The sequence below is a fragment of the Terrapene carolina genome, unplaced genomic scaffold (assembly GCF_002925995.2).
Source record: "Terrapene carolina triunguis isolate 2854851 unplaced genomic scaffold, T_m_triunguis-2.0 Scaffold374, whole genome shotgun sequence".
Classification (NCBI taxonomy): domain Eukaryota; kingdom Metazoa; phylum Chordata; order Testudines; family Emydidae; genus Terrapene; species Terrapene triunguis.
The window spans coordinates 1,637,482-1,652,177 of NW_020664725.1; the positions used below are offsets into that span (position 1 = coordinate 1,637,482).

At 60.8% G+C, this 14,696-nt stretch overlaps 1 protein-coding gene across 1 annotated transcript in view; it reads left to right on the plus strand.

Annotated features, from left to right (window-relative positions):
• ROBO4 (roundabout guidance receptor 4) overlaps nucleotides 1-11,336 on the plus strand; it is a 71,354-nt gene extending 60,018 nt beyond the window's left edge. Inside the window, exons 16-18 of the mRNA XM_029912893.1 lie at nucleotides 1,773-2,161; nucleotides 6,242-6,475; nucleotides 10,306-11,336. Of these exons, the coding sequence (XP_029768753.1) occupies nucleotides 1,773-2,161; nucleotides 6,242-6,475; nucleotides 10,306-10,481 (799 nt within the window). The 3' untranslated portion in view covers nucleotides 10,482-11,336. The remainder of the gene's footprint in view (nucleotides 1-1,772; nucleotides 2,162-6,241; nucleotides 6,476-10,305) is intronic.
• Nucleotides 11,337-14,696: the final 3,360 nt, after the last annotated feature.

Consider the following 14,696-nt stretch of genomic DNA (forward strand, 5'->3'; position numbering starts at 1 on the left):
CACCTGCCTTCACACTCACACACAGCTGCCTGCACCCACACCCACCTACACACAAACACACTTGCACATACACACATCTGCAGACTCTCACACATACCCCTGCACACTCAAATACACCCCTGCACACTCACACACACCCCTACACTCACACATACCTGCACACACACATACATCTGCCTACACACACACACACACACACACACCCCTGAACACACCCACACACCTGGACACTCACACACACACACCTGCATACTCACACACCGCTGCCTACACATACCTGCATGCATGCGCACACACACACACACACACATACCTGCACACTCACACACAGCTGCCTGCACACACACACACAAACACAACCACCTGCACACACACACACAGCCATCTGCAGGCACACACCCACACCTTCACACTCACACACACACACTTGCACACACAAAAGCACCTGCACACTTACACACAGCCACTTACACACACCTGTGCACACACACACACCTTTGCACACACACACTGCCACCTGCACATACACCAGCACACTCACATGCAGCCATCTGCACACACCTCACCTGCACACACACCTGCCTGCACCCACACACACCTGCACACTCTCTCACACACATCTGAAAAACTAACACACAGCTGCCTGCGCTTACACACACCTGCACACACAGCCACCTGCACACACACCCATATGCACACACACACCTGCACACTCACAAACACCTGCCTACACACACACACACACCCCTTTACATTCACACCCCCATGCACACCTACCTGCACACCCACGCCTGCCTGTATGCACACACCTGCTTGCACACATCCACCCACCCATACCTGCCTGCACACTCACCCCCCCGCACAAGCACATGCCTGCATACACACACACCTGCATACTTACCTCCACAACCACCTGCACACTCACCACACCCGCCTGCACACTCACCCACACACACCTGCACACGTGTACTCACCTGTCTGCACACTCACCCCCACAAACACACGCATCTGCCTGCACACTGACACATACATGCCCGCCTGCACATTCACACACCTGCCTGCACACACACATATCTTCACCCTCACTTGCCTGTGTGCTCCAGCTGTGAGGGGTCAGGGCAGCCGTAGCGCAGTAAGGAGCAACAGGGTGTTTTTAATGGGTTTATTTCATAGGTGCCAGGGCCAGAAGGGACTGCTGTAATCATCTCGCCTGGTCCCCCGCACAGCACAGGCCAGAGCCCTGCCCCAGACAATTCATAGCGCAGAGCTGCTAGCAAACCAGCCCGGCCGGATTGAAAAACCAAACCTACCAGCTGGTACCTGCAGCCATACGGCTCTAAGGGGACATCAGCCAAGCCGCGAACCCTGCCCCGTCAGACCCCCTGCACCCAGCCCCATTGCATCGAGCCACAGCAGGCTTCACACCCCAGCAGCTCTAGTGCATCAGGCAGGTGTCCCCCATTTCAGTCACGGCTACGCTCCACGAGCTGGGGGTCACACCCTGCAGGTTTGACGGCTGAGAACGTGTCAATAAGCTCGGGCTGGCCCCTGGCCCCTGAATGGGCCCCGGGGAGCGTGGGTGGGACCCTGGACCGCGTGTCACTGGGAAGTGCAGGGCTGGCCGTGAACCACCCCAGGAGCGAGACTTTGCCGCGGCAGGGATCGGAGTCCCCCCAGGGAGCCCAGGCCCAGCCTTCTCTGCACTGGGGCCGTGAGTTCCCGTCTAAGGCTACTGCCCACGTTAATGCCAGCTCCACGTTCTCTCTCCAAAGGCACCGGCAGGAGAGCGCCTTCTCCCCCCCGCACACCTACGGGTACATCTGCGGCCCACTGCGCTCCGAGCTGGGGGCGGGGCCTGCCCCCGAAGAGGACGACGACCCCGACGCGGAGGGGGGCGGCTGTCAGTCCATGCCCTTCTTGCGCCGGTACTGCCGGACGCCCTCGTCCAGCCGCAGCGAGGCGGAGGGCTCGCTGGGCGGCTCCCTGCTCAACGGCTGGGGCTCGGTCTCCGAGGAGAACTTCACCAGCACACGCTGCAGCCTGGTCAGCTCCTCCGACGGCTCCTTCCTCGTGGACGCCAACTTCGCGCAGGCCCTGGCCGTGGCCGTGGACAGCTTCTGCTTTGGGCTGAGCCCGAGCGAGGCCGAGCAGGCCTACCCAGGTACATGGATCCCGCCCGTGCCTGTGCCGAGAGCCCGGGGGATAGGCGCTCAAAGCGCTTGCACTAGGCCCTGCTTTCTGCCAGGCCTTGGGGGCAGTTGGAGGGGCAGATGGGGGGCAGGTTAGTTTTCTGTTTCTCTTAGGACCGAGAATGCCAATTAACTAAGAGCTCAGTTGCCAAACCTCTTTGGCCTGCCCTGGAGAGGGGACTGCAGATGTTAATTAATGGGGGCTCTGAAGAACCACTGCACCTAACCCCTGGGAACGTGACAGTGTGGGGAGGGTGACTTGGCCGGGCTCATAGCTTCAGGGCCAAGCTGGCCAGGGCGTCCCCCCAGCACCAGGCTCTGTGCCGGCCGGCAGAGTAGAGCAAGGTCTGGCATGGAATCCGTACCCTGGAGCTGACAGCGCTAGTCAGGGCGGGCCTGTGCACACGGATCCAGCAGTGTGTGCCGGCGCCCAGCCTCGGGGCACGCTCGGCGCAGCCGCTCCTGTGTGAGGAGAGGCTGCATTTAGAGAGGACACTGGGGCCTGATTTTACACCCCCAGGCTGGCCAGGGCAGGTTGGTCTGGTCTGGTCTAGGATTCGCTCTCCCACGGGCAGGGCAGACGCCTGCGTGGCTATTGCACTTGTCTGGCCCTATGCTGCATTGCACCGTGGGGATCCCTGCTTGCCCCCACGCTTGGGGCACTGCCCTGGGGGGCTGGGGCGAGGGGGTTGCTCAGACACACTCTCCCCCCAGATCTCTCTCCCTGAGGGGAAGACATCTCATCCAGATGTGGAAAGAGCAGTTTGTGTTACAGCAGCAGAAGCAGGGACCTGCACAGAGTATGGGCAGCAGGGGGAGGTGCAGGGCGGAGGTGCACCCCCAGGGAGAGCGTCCAGAGGCCTTGCACTCAGGGGGCCCCGTGCCTCCTGGGGGTCGGTATGCGGTGTGCAGCCTTCCTTCTCCAGCGGGCGGGCTGATGGTCCCTGGAGTCCGGGGCACAGCGGGGAGGTGTTCGCCCAGGTTAGCAGATTAGGGGCACGTTACAGCCTGTGCCCTGCCTCTGTGTGACCAGCACAGGCAGGTTTCTGTCTGCCCAGCCTGGGCGGGCACCAGGGAGACGTCCGTTCTCAGGGGTTGGGAATTCTGGTTGCGATGCCCCAGGCGGCGTTGACTCACCTCCCAGAGGCACAGGCAGGACATGCCCCCGGCTCTGCCCAGCCCAGCCAAAGAGCTGCTCATGTAGTAACCCACTGCTAGTGTAACCCACACACCGTCTGGGGGTGGCGTTCTGTCCCATCTAGTGGCACCGAGACCACTTAGAGAGAGAGATTAATGAGTCTGCTCTACAGCCTTAGCTCACAGCCAGTTGGCTTTAAGCTCATGCAGTAGAGGCTCATGCACTAAGCTCCAGAGGTCCCCAGTTCGATCCTGCCCACTGACAACCAGGGTCTGTTGGCGTTACACTAGCAGAACCCAACTGTGCCCATGCGCTGCCCGCCGTCCCCGCAGAGGGGCCCCGGCCGGGGGGGTCAGGCCAGAGCGTGCCCCACTCTCTGCACACTGCAGCCTCGGGCGTCTGCGTGTACTGCATTGCGCCTGCTGCTCAGGGTCTGGGCTTCAGTAAATCCGCTGTCACTCCAGGTCCCCTAGCTACTGTTAACCCGAAACGACAGCACTGGGAGCAGACGAGATAGCAAAAGGAAACGAGACGCGCGGTCTTGGTGCATCCTGCCCAGAATCGCTGACGAACCGGCTAGAGAGCCAGATGGGCCTGTGTCGCCCCCTTAGCTCTTTGGGGAGCCACATGATTCTGTTAGTTACTGGGCCCAGAACTGCTCCCAGCTATGTCCAGCCCCTCACCAAGGGCAAGGGGCTCTCGGATACCCACCTGCCCCTGTGACGATGCTGCCCATGGGAGCCAGCTGAGGTCACTCAATTAGAGTGAACTGCAGACAAACCCCAGAAGCTGGTGGATATTCCAATACTTAGATTTGCCAAGCCAAGCCAGCCCAAAACAGCTTCTCTAGTACCTCACTGGTTACTCAGAAGTCCAAATAATGCAGTTCCCTTAAAGTACCCAGCCTCAGGCCTCGGTCCAGCCACACATGTGAAACATATGATGATGATTACTGAAAATCTTATCTCATCATATAAAGAAAAGGTTCTTCCAATCCCAAAGGATCAGCCACACACCACACACCCAGGTCCAATTATAACTTAGATCTTACCCAAAATACACGTTTATAGCCAATTCTTGTTAACTAAACTACAATTTATTGAAAAAGAAAAAAGAGAGAGAGAGTGTTGGTTAAAAGATCAATATACAGACAGACTTGAATTCAATTCTTGAGGTTCAGATACTTAGCAGAGATGAGCTTGTAGTTGCCAAAAGTCCTTTTAGATATAGTCCATAGGTTATAGTCCAATGTCCATGTTCAGGGTGACTCCAGTTGGTGACTGTGGATCTCAATCCTTATGGCTTAAGGTTTCCCCCTCTTGAAACCCAAAGCAGATCTGAGATGAAGAAGGATTGTGTCCCAGGGTTTTTATACATTTCCAGCAGCCTTTTGGCCTGAGAAAACAATAGGCTTAACTTTCCTTCTCCTCAACATCATGGCAATTAGCACAGGGCAATTTATCCATTGAACAGTTCAGATACAGGTTACCACAACCGTCAAAGAGACATATAGACAATAATGCTATTTCACTCAAGGGTCTTCCTAAATGTTAATATTCCTTTTTCGATCTTTGAATCAAAGCTGTAGCAATAGACAAGACTTGTTTGCTTACATCCCAAGCCCTGAGCAACCCTCTACCCGTCTATCTCTAACCATGCAGACTTGCATTTCAAAGCTCTATTCATTTACGCATCTTCCTAACCAATCTCTAAAGTTCGGCCATGGGTCAGGTCAGTCTGTGAGTTAATTAACTTTTTCTGGCCCTGACACCTTTCAATGAGATATTATAATATACTCATAACATCACAGCCCCTCACCGAGGGTGGAGGGCTGTCAGGGATACACTTGCCCCTCACTGAGGGAGGGGGGTTTTGGGGACCCACATACCCCTCACTGAGGGCGGGGAGCTCTCAGGGATACACCTGCCCCTCACTGAAGGTGGGGGCTCTCAGGGGCCCATGTGCCCCTCACCGAGGGCAGGGGGCTTTCAGGGTATTTGATGCGCTGAGCTCAGCCATGCCCTATGGCGCCCGCGTTTACACAACTCACACCTCGTCCACAGGCAACTGTGCTCCAGGAGCTGACTTTCCTGCAGGGCCCAGCGGGAACCAGCTGGGTTAGCGCCTCTCCGGGCTGCTTGTACCTTGTCCAGCTGAAACAGCTTCACTGGCCCAAGGCGCAGCTCCTCCTCCCGCCAGCGCCCACTGCAGTGCCAGCCCGGTGCGTCACTCCCAGCCTAGCTCCAGCGGCCGCTCCCCAGTGTGCCTGGCACGCACCTACACTGTGCCTGTGAGAGGAAGGGCCATAGCTGGTCCCAGGGTGAAGCTGGACGGGAGCCAGGGAGCGGGAGGCTGCTGCAGACCAGGGGCCCTGTAGGACGCTGCAAAGGGAGCAGGCTCTGAGGAGAGGCCTGTGTCTGCAGAGGGGCCTGACTGCCTGAGGTGCCAGCTGGCGGTGCCAGCGCCATGGATGGGACACCAGCCCTGTGCGATGCCAGCGAAGTGGCAATGTTGTCAGCCCCTAGCACCACTTCTCAGCTAGCAGCGCGAGGCCACCTGTCCTGGGCTGGGGGGAGCCACGTGAGCATCGAGGTCAGGCCTGTCCCCATGCAGTGGCCGGGCTTCAGGGTCACGCCCGTCCCTGCTCTGAGACGCACGTGCCCTGGCACCCCATGGAGTGGGCTCCGAGCTCTGCTCCACCTGCTGAACACTGGCATGGGAATGGCCTGGCCCTTTGCCCTGCGCTGCGTCAGCCACGCTGCCCTTCTGCTGCGCCTGCCACGCCAGTGTAACCCCTAGTGACGATGGGGCGGGGCGGGGCGCAGGCCAGCCCGGGGGTCCCTGGGGTCACCGACTCTCGCCCACCCCCTCCCTGAGCCTCGCAGCGTAACTCTGGGGTTGCTCTTTCCCACAGACTTCTCGCCGCCCGCTTCCCCGCTGGATGGGCTCCTTCCCCGTCCCGAGCGCTGGGAGGGCGCGGCGTGGGCTGGAGCGGAGCCCCTTCCCCTTCCCACCTGGGAGTGGAGCACCGGCTGGCTGGAGGACATGGAGGCCAAGTACTCCCAGAGGCCCGAGGGGACACCTGCTGCTGAGAAGCCGGAGGGGAAGGCAGCACTGAACGGGACCCGGCCCCTCGCTGGGCCAAACGGCAAGTGTTAGTGCTCGTGCTGCCTGGCACACGGTGACTGGGACACTGGCGGGCCGGCCTGCTCTGGCATTGCAGCACTGCATCCTCCCCAGCCAAGGGCACGCACGCCTCACCCGCCAGGCCTCTCCTGGGGGCCAGCCACGTGCACCATGGTCCCTAGGGTGGCCTAGGGTGCCCGAAGCCTGCTCAGGCACCGCACTCTCTGGGTAGCCCTGGACTCGCCCCCTCCTGGGCAGCACTAGGCCAGGAGATCAGCCAGAGCCGTTAGCATCCCCGGGCCCTTCAGGGCACGTCTACACTTAGACCCTGCGGCTGGCCCCTGCCAGCTGACTCGGGCTGCGGGGCTGTTTCATTGCAGTGTAGACGTTCAGGCGTGGGCTGCAGCCTGAGCTCTGGGCCCCTCCCTCCTGGCAGGGTCCCAGAACCCCGGCTCCAGGCCTTGCTCCCACGCTGGGGCTGGAACAGAATCTTGTCCTCTGTGGAGTCCCTGTGACACACACGAGCGGGCACATGGTGCCTAGGTGAGGTGCCAGCCAGGCCAGACACAGGAGCACCCTCCACTCACCCCTAGAGCAGGGGCTGAGAACCGCCAAGGCTCCTAGGGAGCACCGAGAAAAAACCGCTGGGAGACTCCCCAGGAGGGGAGGCAGAACAATCAAAGGGAGAGTCCTGGAGCCCGCTCCTACCCAGCGGCTAGGAAAGGGAGGAGAGTTCCCCACCCAGCCCGTGACCGGGAGCAGGAAAAAGTCCCCAAACAGCCCCCTCTGGCGACTCCTTGGATAAGTGTCCCAGCCCCTTCCTGCTACCGAACACCCTCTGCCCCGTAGCGCTCCCAAGTGTGAGTGCCAAACTCAGGGCAGACTGATAAAAACCTGGGCACAAACCCCTGAACTTCCAACCAACCAACTGCCCCAAATGCAAACTGCCCCGGTACTCTGACAGCCTGAACACGGAGACCCGCCAGCCCCAGGGTACTCCGCTCCGGCTTGCCACCCACGGCAGCGTATCTCCCTGACAGGTGACCCTTCTTCAGTTCAAGAATCACAGCAATGGTCAGGTACCCCTAGTCCCGAAGGACCAGTCACTTGCCCCAGGTCAATTGCATGTTAGCTCTCACCAAGGACAACGCTTGTGGCCAATCCTCTAATAAACTATATGAAGATTTATTACCTAGGAGAAGAAAACTAGAGTTATTTACAAGGTCAAAGCAAGCGAATAGAGACACACACCAATGAGGTCTTAGCTTTCAAAGGGTAACAGAGGTGTCTATAATCAGCAAGCTCTATTGTCCTTTAGGGCTAACCCAGGCTGAGCACTGGGGATCCCTTGCTTATGCCTAGGAAACTCCTTCCTCGCCCCCACCCCCAAGTCCAAGCAGCACAGATACCTAGTTCCTTTTGTCTAGGGGTTTTATCCCCCTCTGGCCATAATGCTCTCAGCTGCAAACTCAGCTGACGGAGGAGTCCACTCGGTGATGCATCTTCACGGGGAGGAGAGCAGGACAGGAGAGCGTTTAGTTTCTCAATCCGGATGTAGGAGTTTCCAGTCGCAGGATCCCACCAGAGCCTGTCTGGTATCGCTGGGTCTCCTCCTTCAGGAGCGGGTGTAACAACTTCTGCAGAAGAGCAGCTCCTCACACTCATTAGTGGCGCTTCATAGAGGCTCACCCTCCACCCACTCCAATGGTATGGAATACAGCTCAATGCAGGGGGCATCTCCCAGGCATTCACTAGAGGCCAACCACCAAACACGTCCTTATCATCCGCATACCTATTTGATCAGTATTAACCCCCACGTGAACTACAGCGATTCCAGCCCTGGGTCTGTCAGTGTCCAGTAGAGACATGGGGACCTTGGCATGAGCTGGCACCTGGCCTGCCAGCATCACCCCCCCCCTTTCTTCCAGGCGGTGCTCTCTGTAGATTACCAACAGTGCTGGCCATCATGGAGCAGCCTGCCCAGATCCTGGGGTGAGCTCCAGCCTCCCCACAGCAGGGCACTGCCCCCCCTACCCCCAAGGCTATCACAGAACAGATTAAATGACCATGTGCCTTGGCCAGCAGTTCGAGCCAGCGCTCCTGCCGCCCAGCGAGCATGCTGCTGGCCTCCCTGTAGCTGCGGTGTGTGCTACTGGAGTGCGGCATCGCTGCCTGGGTCCCACTGGGCATCTGCGAGCAGGGAGGGGCTCAGGGAGCTGGGCCAGTATGTGCAGCCCTCACTCCCCATTGATTGCCAATGCGCCAGCTGGCCGACGCAGGCCTGTACAGCCTCGCACACCTGCATGCCTCAGTGAGCAGGTGAGACGCTCGGCTAGAGACGGGCGCCGGCTGCAGGGCAGCCTGCTTCCCCCGCCGCAGCCACGCTGGAGCCTCGCCTCGCCTCGCTGCGGGCTGACAGTGAGGGCAGCTGCAGGGAAGAAGCCAGTCTCTTCCTCTTAGTGATTACTGGCACCTTGTCCCTTCTCATGCCGGCCTGGCCTCAGGAGTGGCCACGCTGGATCAAACCAGTGAGCCAGCCAGGCCAGGCTTCCCCAGGCTGGGACACTGGCCTGTCCAGCTGATCTGGAGGCAGGTGCAAATTTTAGTGAACTTTGGAATAACCTGCCCAGTGTGCAGCCTGGGCTGGGGTGGGCGGGCACAAGAACTCTACCAGCTGGGCACATGGCTCTCTAGGGCCCGGTTCAAGCACAAACACACCCTGGGGCTCTGGATGCAGCTCAGCTCCACACAAAATAACCTGGATTTGCAAAGCCTCTGGTGGCCTCGTCCCAGCCCTGGAGCTCCACAGCCCAGCCCCCATGCACTGCCCCCAGCCAGGCTGCCGCTCCCCACAGCAGGCTCAGCCCGTCCGTCCCTGGGGCACTGCAGTGTACTGCGTGCAGTGATTAGCTCCCAGCAGGCGCTGACCTGGCTCTGAGTCCCAGGACACCCTGGCAGGTGACTGGCTGACATGGGCACCGCTTGGGGTGAGGGTGAGGCAAAGCCGCTTTGGGCAGTGCTGTGGGAGCTGGGGGTCAGGCTAGTAAGGGGCACTGGCAGAAAGGGAGCCAGGTTACATGAGTGTGACGTGGGAGCGATGCCTGAATCCATGGGGGCTGGACGGGGCAGAGGAGAAGGTTTGATCCAAGGTCAGGCGCTGGGCCAGATACATTTTGACCTGGACCCTCGACACTCTGATGTGTCCTGCGCTGCGGCCTTCTGCTCCCGTGTAGGCCTCTCTTGGCTCCTGGCCATCATCCCTGGGCGGGGTGGGCTTGGTCTCCCGCTGCTCGGTGCGGGGTGCACGAGGCTGGGACGTGACCTATGGTGCAGTGAGGCTGTGCCCGAGCCGGAAGAGACACTAGGTCTCCTAGCCCACTGCCCTTGGCGTGTCGCTGAGTGCTCTGTGCAGGCAGTAGGCCAGACCCGGCCCTTCCAGCCCCTCAGCCTGCAGGTTTGCCTCTGGGCATGCCCCTGCCCTGTACCAGTTGGAGACACCATGGCTCTGCGTGGCAAGTCCTGCCATCGTGCCCATCCCACGAGGAAACAAACTTGTTGGGCAGAGGCTCAGAGCGTCCCTTGTCATCAGCACCTGACTCCCAAATGGGCCAGCGGGTTTTTTCCTCTGAGCCCCGCTGGGCCTTCACTCGGGCTCGCGGCCTGCAGGGGGAACACGGTACAAACGATCTCCTTGTGAACAAGGAAAATTCCCCGTGGCCCCTCGGAAGGGATTGCTCTGCCCAGGGCTGGGGTCCCCATGCCAGGCCTGGCCGGCCCGTGGACGGCAGTGTCACGCTCTCAGCCTGCTCGGCCACTGCTGCTCGCTGTTAGTAAAAGGTGATTCCTTTCCAGGTGCCTGGATGGCGGAGTCCAGCAGCCCCACTGCGGGGACGATGGGGGAGTGCCAGGCCCCCTGCCCTGCTGCCCACAGTCCCATGCCAAACAGCTCTGCCATTCCCAGGAGGGGCGAGAAGACCAGGGTCGTGCTGCAGCCGCTGGACGCGGGGGCGACAGGAGTCCAGGCGTAGAAAGCCGAGCACGTTCTGTGCCAGGCGGGCGCAACGTCTGTAATGCCCAAAGCCCAGAGAGACTCTCGGGGCACCGTGGGCCTGGGGGCGAGCGCTTGGCTACTACCGTGCCCACCCCCAGTGCCTGCTAGACACGTCTGGCCCCTGGTCATTGGCAACAGAATCCCTGAAGAAAGACTTTTGACGCTTCCCCCAACGTGGGCTGCGATCCCATGCGGGAGGGATTCCCCAGGCTGCCCCACACGCTGAGGGGGAGCATTCAGCATGAGAGACGGGAAGGGCCAGGCAGATGGGGCAGCGCAGAGGCCTCGCCGAGCTCCACACCAGCCGCGTGCAGGAGAGGAGCCCCACGCAACATGGCCTGGCCACGGGGCTTGGCGCAGGCGTCTCTAGCCAGCAAACGTTGCCTCCTTTTCTCTTGAGTGCCCGGTCCCTGGCAGGACTCCACCCACTGCCCCACTCACAGGCTGGCGCTCCATGTGGGGGCCAAGCCCGGATTCCTGCTATTGGCTTCAGGGCCGATCTCTGCTCTGTGACGCTGTCTGGGGCACCCGCCTTCGTGGGCTTTTCCCGGGTCATACGGGGAACCCCCGGGTTTGGAGGCCCCTGCAGCTGCTGTCAGTTGCCAGAGGCCTGCATTTGCTGCCCAGGTTGGAGCTGGGAGCCCGGCGGCCCTGCCCACCCAGCTGGGTTCACCACACTCGAAGCTGGGGGTTGGTTGGCAATTGCCTGTTCCGGTTTGGTCAGCTCTGCAGGGGCGCTAGCCTGGGGGCGTTTAATATTTCCTTTCATGGCTGTTGTGAGACGTTTTCCTAACCTGCCTGATTTCCCAGTGCTGTGGCCTTATTCCTGTAAATAAAGAGAGCTTTTCCAGCGAGCTGCTCACCGCTGAGTCACCCGCTGCACAGCGCCCGGCGAGCCATGGGGGTCGCACCCACGGGGCGTGTGTGTTCGTGCCCCAGGAGCCCTCCACCGCCTGGGCATCGCGCTGCAATGGAAGGCGGCTGAACATAAACTCCTGACAGCTGCCAGTTCTATCGGAGAGCATGCGGGGGCTTCATTTGCCTCAGCACTCGCGTCTCTCGCATGTCTGCCCTCGGCTCCTGTCTGGCCAGCGTGCAGGGAGCCTGTGCTCCGCGGGGCTCTGCGTGTGGTGGGCCCCGCCACCGCAGTCACTGCAACGTGCACTAAAGCTAGGCAGGTACACGCTGCAGTGGCTCTGGGGGTGTCCCAGCCCAGCCCCCCAGGCTGCGGGCACTCAGCGCTGTGAGATTCCCTCTACTAGTTAAATCACCCTGGTCCACCAGGCCAGCATGCAGTGGTGGTGTTTGGAAAGGCGGCCACCCCGCCTGGCTGCAGCTGCCTGCTGCCCTCCTGCAGTGGGGAGCCCCAGACCATCCACCTGCCCTGGATAGGGGGCTGGAGTGCCCAAGGGCAGCCTGCGGCCCATGTCCCCACCCCCCCGAGGTGCACCACCCAGGGCAGGTGGGGCATTACGCTGGCCTCTTCGGTCCCCAGGCCTTGTCACTGCCTGGCAGCCACGCTCAGGATGGGTCACACACCTGAGCACGAGTTGCTGTGACCCTGACACATGTAACTGCCCCTGGAGCTGGGCTTTGGGCAAGCTCCCCGCCACTGCTAGAGCGACAGCGCTCTGGGCGAGGCCTCTGCCAACACCTCGCCCCGCAGCCGTTCCCCGCCCTGGGGCCATGCGGCTAATCCCCGCTCTGCGGCAGCACAACTCCAGGTCAGGCCTAGAGGCAAGTTCCCCTCGGCATTCATAGAATCATAGAATATCAGGGTTGGAAGGGACCTCAGGAGGTCATCTAGTCCAACCCCCGGCTCAAAGCAGGACCACTCCCCAGACAGATTTTTGCCCCAGATCCCTAAATGGCCCCCTCAAGGATTGAGCTCACAACCCTGGGTTTAGCAGGCCAATGCTCAAACCACTGAGCTCTCCCTCCCAACCCCTGGGGGCTGGGCAATGGGTGTGTCTGGGGCAGAGGGCCTGGACCCTGCCATCAGGGCGGGGCGCTGCAGGGGGAGAGGGCATGGAGCCAGGACTCTAGGGTTATGTCTACACAGCATTTGGAGCACACCTCCCAGCCCAGGTCAATAGACTCGGGCTAGCGCGCTAAACAGCTGTGGATGCCTGGATGATGTGGCTTGGGGTGGGGAGGAGAGGAGGCCAAGAGGCTGAGCTGCAACCTGAGCCGCACCGTCAAAGCACTGGGGGCTCGCTCCTGTGCAGGGCAGACGAGGCCCCGGTGTGGCCACCGCTTGTGTGTGCAGGTCTATGGAGCACGGCTCGGTCGGCTCCCCAGATACGGTGCAGGCAGCCTGGCTCAGAGCACCGTTGCTGGGGCCCCGCCCTGGGCTGTGTGATCAGAAGCTCAGTGGTTTGAGCATTGGCCTGCTAAACCCAGGGTTGTGAGTTCAATCCTTGAGGGGGCCATTTAGGGATCTAGGGCAAAAATCTGTCTGGGGATCGGTCCTGCTTTGAGCCGGGGGTTGGACTAGATGACCTCCAGAGGTCCCTTCCACCCCTGATGTTCTATGACTAGGAGGGTGGTGAAGCACTGGAATGGGTTACATAGGGAGGTGGTGGAATCTCCTTCCTTAGAAGTTTTTCAGGCCCGGCTTGACAAAGCCCTGGCTGGGATGATTTAGTTGGGGATTGATCCTGCTTTGAGCAGGGGGTTGGACTAGATGACCTCCTGAGGTCCCTTCCAACCCTGATATTCTATGACTTGGAGCCAGGGGACCTGCAGCCACAGCCAGGCCTCTGCACATCTATCCTGCTGCTGGGAGAGTCGCACGCATGGTCCCAAGCCCGGCAGCGTCTCCAGGGACCCAACTACCCGCCCCAGCCTGGCTGCCTGGGGAAATCCACGCACTGCCGTACAGGACCCCGTACACATCACCTCAGGGTCACCAGGTCCGGCAGAGTCAGGCAGGCTCCATGCGGGGCCAGCCCAGCCGCCCCGGGAGTGACAGCCTCTGCCTTTGCCATGTGCGTGCAGCGGGCGGGCGGAGAGCCAGGGCTGGCGGGGTTATCGGCGCTCCTGACAGGCTTCCGGCTGGACTGTGACCAGGGCACAGGCTCTCAGCAGGGCACCCAATCATCAGCCTTTGTGCCCTGTGCGCGATTCGGGCCCTTTCACTCTAGGCCACAAACATCTCCCCGCACCTGGGGTGGGTGGGTCTGGGGATGCTGAGTTTAGCGTCTGCAGGCCAGGCAGGAAAACACGTCACCTCCATTCAGGAGCCAGCATCTCCTCCTGGGACTGCAGGGCTGGTCCAGAGCTAGCGCCCGGGGAGTCTGCTGCCAGGTGTTGGCAGTGCCCCTTTGAAGACAACACAGCTGGGCAGGGAATTTTGTGCTGGTTTTGTTATGTGTCCCCCACCCCAGAGAGAAAATAGTGGGGAGTCTGGTGGGCACTTACTGATGGGCTGAGTGCAGTCCAGCTGGCAGGGCTGGGTTAGCCATGCCCAGATGGGTGAGTTCTGCCCTGGCATGGCGGGGAAATGCCACCCATCCATCCCCAGCGCCAGTCAGACACGTCTATTGATGGGAGCGCACTGGGGTGCGAACACCAACATGGCAGCGTGGTATGCTCCCCTGCACACAAAGGCCCAACCGGCGTCTTTCTGAGTGGTAAAGCCCCAGTGCAGAAGGTGGCTGGCAGATCAGGTGGGTGGCATCCCAGACTTTATCCGGCAGTGAAGAGGCAGAACCAGCCCCAGCTGGGTTCTTTGCAGGGCACCTTTAAAACCACCCGCTGGCCACAATAAACATAGTCTAGTGCCTCCCACCATGCCGGCACCCACCTGCCATCATAACCCCAAATCTTAACCCGCCCGGCTCTGCCCAGCTCCCCCACCAAGGCCACCCAGAGGGGGGAGCAAGTGGGGCAATTTGCCCCGGGCCCCACAGGGGCCCCCCACGAGAATGTCAGAGGCTCCCCCCCCGCCTCCGCCTTCGCCATCCCCCGGTGCCTCAGCGCGCCACGTCCAGGAGCGGCCCTGGACAGTGCTACAGCGGTGAGGCTCGGGCGGGGCCTGAGGTCCTCCCGCTCAGAGCCACGTGGTAAGGGGGCAGGGCTGTGAGCTCCGGCGGGCTGAGCGGCAGGAGCTCCTGGACGCGGCTCGCTGAGGCTCTGGGAGGCGGGGGTAAGCGGCATGGTAAGCCCCTCTGAGCCAGGCAACCCCCGA